The sequence below is a fragment of the Achroia grisella genome, unplaced genomic scaffold (assembly GCF_030625045.1).
Source record: "Achroia grisella isolate CSIRO2021 unplaced genomic scaffold, CSIRO_AGI_Agris_v1 utg2183, whole genome shotgun sequence".
Lineage (NCBI taxonomy): Eukaryota > Metazoa > Arthropoda > Insecta > Lepidoptera > Pyralidae > Achroia > Achroia grisella.
The window spans coordinates 260,361-266,360 of record NW_026712719.1 but is presented as its reverse complement, the minus strand read 5'-3'; the positions used below and the strand labels follow the sequence as shown (position 1 = coordinate 266,360).

The 6,000-nt window shown below is 29.4% G+C and overlaps 1 protein-coding gene across 1 annotated transcript in view; it reads left to right on the top strand.

Annotated features, from left to right (window-relative positions):
• Positions 1 to 390: 390 nt before the first annotated feature.
• Positions 391 to 6,000, top strand: part of LOC131842414 (probable G-protein coupled receptor 158) — a 177,372-nt gene continuing 171,762 nt past the window's right edge. Inside the window, exon 1 of the mRNA XM_059190947.1 lies at positions 391 to 592. Coding sequence (XP_059046930.1) covers positions 391 to 592 — 202 coding nt within the window. The remainder of the gene's footprint in view (positions 593 to 6,000) is intronic.

The following is a 6,000-nucleotide window of genomic DNA, read 5'->3' as shown; positions in this document are numbered from 1 at the left end:
AATATTTTCTCACCACATAAACGTTCTTTATATCTCTACAAAAATATCAAAACCAAAATTAGCCAAATCGGTTCAGCCGTTCTCGAGTTATAGCGAGACTAACAATCGTCAATTTATTTTTATATATAAGAAAGACTTACATATCCGAACTTTACTTGAGTGTTATCACGCGTAGCGTTTACAATCATTCACATTCTATAATAGTTAATTTAAGCACTATTTTGTATTATAAATACAAAACAAATAAAATAACATATAAATACAAATTCTAAACAATATAAACTTATTAAATAATAAAGCTGAAATCAATTCAAATTGATTCCTGAAAAATCACGCGCTCCGTTCAGTCACAGCCGAGAGCTCGCGGCGTACGCACGCGGCCATGCCGTGATGTTGCGGCCTATGTTACTAATATTATACATCGCGACTTTAGTGCAATGTGAATATAGGAGTGATTTTGTGAAACATGTTAGACATGGTGGCCGGGCCCTGATAAGGCACGGGCGATCTCGCGTGCATCTGACGCGGCTGCACGCGCGGACGCGCGAGTTGGTCGCGCAAGTTATAGAGGCTGAGAGGAGTAGCGAGTTAGGTGAGCGAGATTCTATATAAGAAAACGGATTCTAAATTTTGAATTTAGAATACTAGTTCTTAATTTAAAAATAAATTATAATTATTCTGTTAGATATAGAATCAGTTGGATCTATATACCGAACTGGACGGTAGGGAAAAAAATAAAATTATAATGTAAAAATTTGACGTTCATAAGCGGCTAAAATGTCCTACATGAATAAATGATTTTTGAATTTGAATTTGAATTTGAATTTCCTAATTATAAAAAAAATGGGAAGGCGGAGTGAAGTAGAGTTAGGTGAGCGAGATTCTATATAAGAAAACGGATTCTAAATTTTGAATTTAGAATACTAGTCCTTAATTTAAAAATAAATTATAATTATTCTGTTAGATATTGAATCAATTTCCTAATTATAAAAAAAAATGGGAAGGCGGAGTGAAGTAGAGTTAGGTGAGCAAGTTTCTTACTGAGTAATATAAGAAAACGGATTCTAAATTTTGAATTTAGAATACTAGTTCTTAATTTAAAAATAAATTATAATTATTCTGTTAGATATAGAATCAATTTCCTAATTATAATAAAAAATGGGAAGGCGGAGTGAAGTAGAGTTAGGTGAGCGAGTTTCTTACTGAGTAATATAAGAAAACGGATTATAAATTTTGAATTTAGAATATTAGTTCGTAATTTAAAAATAATGATAATTAAAAAATAGATTACTTTCTTTAGATATACAATCAATTTACTAATTATAATAAAAAATGGGAAGGCGGGGTGAAGTAGAGACTTAGGTGAGCGTGATTCAGGTAATAAAAGAAAAGGATTCTAAATTTTGAATTTAGAATACTAGTTTGTAATTTAAAAATAATTAAAAAATAAATTATTTTTCTTCCGTTAGATACAGAATGAATTTACTAATTAGAATAAAAAATAGGAAGGCAGAGAGGGCAGCAAGTTAGGTGAGTGACGTTCTTATTAAGTAATATAAGAAAAGGGTTCTAAATTTTGAATTTAAAACACTAGTTCGTAATTTAAAAATAATGATATTTAAAAAATACATTATAGGTATTTCTTTTGTTATAAATATAATCAATGTCCTAATTATAATAAAAAATGTGAAGGCGGAGTGAAGTAGAGAGTTAGATGGACGAGTTTCTTACTGAGTAATATACGAAACGGATGCTAAATTTTGAATTTAGAATACTATTTCGTCATAAAATACATATTATACATCTTTTAATAAATAGAATCAATTTCCTAATTATATTAAAAAAATGGGAAGGCAGAGAGGCGTAGAGACTTAGGTGAACGAGTTTCTTACTGAGTAATATAAGAAACCGATTCTAAGTTTTGAATTTAGAACACTATTTCGTAATTAAAAAACAAAATATATTTCTTCTGTTTTTTAAATAGAATAATTTTGGTAATGGGAAGGCGGAGAATAGTAGCGAGTTTCTTAAAATTCTAATTCTAAAATTCTCAAAATTTAGAATCTATTTCTTATCAAGAAATAGATTCTAAATTTTGAATTAAGAACACTATTTATTAGTTAAAAAATAGACTATATTTCTTTTGTTAGAATCAATTTCGTAATTATAATTAAAAATGAGATTCTAAGAAATACAACATATATTTTTATTACAGAATTTATTTCTTACATTACTAAATGAAATAGAAAATGTATAATTATATTAATATGTTTTCGTTTCTATCCATGAGCGAAATGAAATTGACTATTGCTATTATGATTCTGTAACCAAATTATATTTCTGAATTAAATTTCATATTTATTTTAATATATAATATATATATATATAATTTCAAATTACATGTTAATAAAATTATTATATTTTATAAAATAAAAGACTAAATTGTACAATTACATTACTATGTTAGGTATAATATATCTAAAACTACACAGGATAAAAAGTTACAGATATTTTCTTTTAATTAAATAGTTATTTGGATCTATTGGAAAACCGTGTCTTGTCCCATACAGTAATTTCTGTTTCTGGAGTCGATATACCTAATTTTAAATACTTTGCGATATTATTTTACAACGATCTGACCCGCCGAAGTTGTTCTGCATCACACTTACTGAATTTACGTTATATCTATTTTAAATTTTAGTCTATATGTTTTTCTGATGGATAAGCTATGTTACTGTAAAGTTTTATCAAAATCGGTTCAGCAGTTTTTGCGTGAAAGAGTAACAAACATCCATCCATACTCACAAACTTTCGCGTTTATAATATTACTAGCTACTCGCCCCGGCTTCGCACGGGTGTACATGTATTATATATATAAACCTTCTTGAATCACTCTATGTATTTAAAAAACCGCTTCAAAATCCGTTGCGTAGTTTTAAAGATTTAAGCATTCATAGGGCCGGACAGACAGCGACAGCGACTTTATTTTATACTATGTAATAATTAAGATTAAGAATTATTTCAAGGGAGAGTTGATAAGTTTAGGATGATCTATTTTGAATTATTATACTTACATCACAAGGTAATCCATTTCAATTGTTGGACATAGTACCTTAATCAATCTTCATCAACTGTACCTTTTTACATATATTTTGTATTCCTTCACTTCGAAATAAAATGAAACATTTTTTTTGCGAGCGCAATAAAAATTACAAGAAAAGTGGAGTAATAATGTTTTGGAGACGTGATTTCTCTGTACTTTGTAAATGTAAATTAAAGATGTCTAAAAAATCGTCAAAGATAATTAATAATTAATGTTTAAAAAAAAACTATATAAATAGATATTTTGACTGATTTTAAGGATGTCAGCTAAACGGTTCTTTAGCTATATATTGAATAACTCACGTTTAACAGAATATTATTTTTACTTATTTATGCAGTGAATAATATTCTTGCAATATTATGAATATAATAGAAGTGACTTTAAAATATTATTTTAAAGCATATTTCTATATAGATATATTGACAGCCTCGGTGATCTAGTCGTTTAGCACACCACTTTACTATCCGATGGTCGTGGGTTCGATTCCTCGCACGGTATGATTGTTTGTATCGGTCTGGGTGTTTTCTATGTATAATATGTATTTATTTACAAAAAAAAAATGTATCCATGTATTTATATCAGTTGTCTAGTACCTACAACACAAGCTCTGCTTACCTTGGGACTAGATGGCGCTGTGTGAATTGTCCTGAAATATTATTATTATTATTATATAGTTTAATTAAAAGTAATATGATGCTATTTCTACTACTGATTTAAAAAACTTACCTATCTGATTTTATGCTGCTATTTCTAGTTAAGTCCCAAATCATTAACTTATAGGATTGTGGTTTACTTTCCCGGATTATATTGTTATCCTAATTACTAGTCATTCCCGCGGTTTTACCCCCAAGAAATTCATAGCCTTTGTGTTATTCTGATGTATAGGCTATATTATTGTAAAGTTTAATTAAAATCCTTTTAGTAGTTTTTGCATGAAAGAGTAACAAACATCCATCTGTCCATCCATACTCAGAAACTATCGTGTTTATAATTTCAGTAAAATTATAAGTTGATAGTTGGTAATACATCTAGAAATAAAATCTTATATATATAATTGCAAAACATGCAAGTAAAGAGCATCAACAGAGATCTAGAATCGAATCAGTGACCAACGTGTGTAAAGTAAAGGTTGACAAAACCGCTAGACCATCGACGCCGTCAATAAAATAATAACTGTTAAAATGCATTATTTTGTATTATATATATATATATATTGGAATAAAAATAAATCTTATAAATACGTATAACTTACAGATAGCTACATTACCGTGCAGCACAAACAGCCTCCTAAACACCATCTTACTAATATTTTAAACGCGAAAATTTGTAGGTATGGATGGTTGTTTGTTACTCTTTCACGCAAAAACTACTGAACTAATTTTGATGAAACGTTACAGTAATCCAGCTGTAACAGCAGAGTAACACATAGGCTATAATTTAAAAAGATATTATGTAAATTAGGCGAGATGTACCTCTAAAAATTGCAATTTACTAACACAATTTCTAAGTTCTTTACTAACATAATATGGATGGATATCCAATTTAATGAATAAATAAATAAATAAATTATCCATTATTAATATAAACAGTTTTTTTTAAAGAATAAGGATTTCGACATTAATTACACTCGTGCGGAACGGGACGCTCGTCTCATTAAAATATTAAAGATAAGTCTGAAACAATATAAAAGAACGTACCTCTTATTGCCAAGAGCATTAGTATCAATGCTTTATCTACACGATCAAATTCTAAACCCTTTTCGAGAAGTCCCTAGACGGCCAAGTGTAATTTATAAAAAAGTCATAAATCCACGCTGATTTCACAATTTCAGTGACCCTACAATGACCCTTTTCAAAGTCTATACGGAAATTTTATTCTACCGGTATATACTTAGGAATTATAATTGAAGTGGAAAATACAAATATATGTACGCATGGAAGAGAAATCTTCAAATGAAATGATCAGGAATGCAGGTCCCAGGCATAATACCTTAGTCCTCAGGAACGCCAAGGCATAACAAAAAAAGGTAGGTAATTAAAAATATAACATTAATTTATTGAAAATCGTCAAAATTATCTCCCGAAAGCGGGAGTCTGCACTATTCTTTGTTGATTTGTACTTAGTATATATGTATTTGTGTAGAAATATATGTACATGTGTTTTTATATATTGTATATTATATTTATGTATATATATATTTTGATATAACTATTTAATTTATTATATTTCATGTTATATACTTAAATGCACCGCCCACTAATCTCTGTTTGCCCTATGGTGGACTGGGAGAAAATGCGTTATGGTGTTAAGTCTACCATCTGTACCTTTATTATTGTATTTGTGTATTATATGTATAGTATTAATAAATAAATAAATAAAATGGCATAATTCTTAGCATTCTATATATTCACCACGCGGCTGCCGGGTCCATAGTGTCAGAGAGCGAAACTCCTCCCAGTTCCCAGGACTTGTAACCCGGGTTAACCGGTCCGTTTGCTGTCGTACGTGAACACTCACTTTCACTGCTCGCGTTTCTCTCTCTACCCAGCCATATAGATTAGAATAGAAAATAATTTATTGAAATAAACTTACATTGAAACACTTTTGAATAATCACATTTTTTTTTCAATCTACCAGACATTCTGTCTCATCACAAGAAGATATCTATATATATGTGCCATGAGTTTGCTAGTACAGCTTCATACACGTTCTAGTATAGTAATTCCTGCAGTTCTAGATAGGCCAAGATCTTTTAGAAGATATTAGAAAGATTTCGCTGGTATATCTCTCGTCAAGCAACTTTCTTTGTGAACTGAATTTTCAATCTGAAAGTTGGCATATAACATTAAATTACTGGGTATGGAGGATACCCTAGTCGCCAGTAAATGCAAAAATAC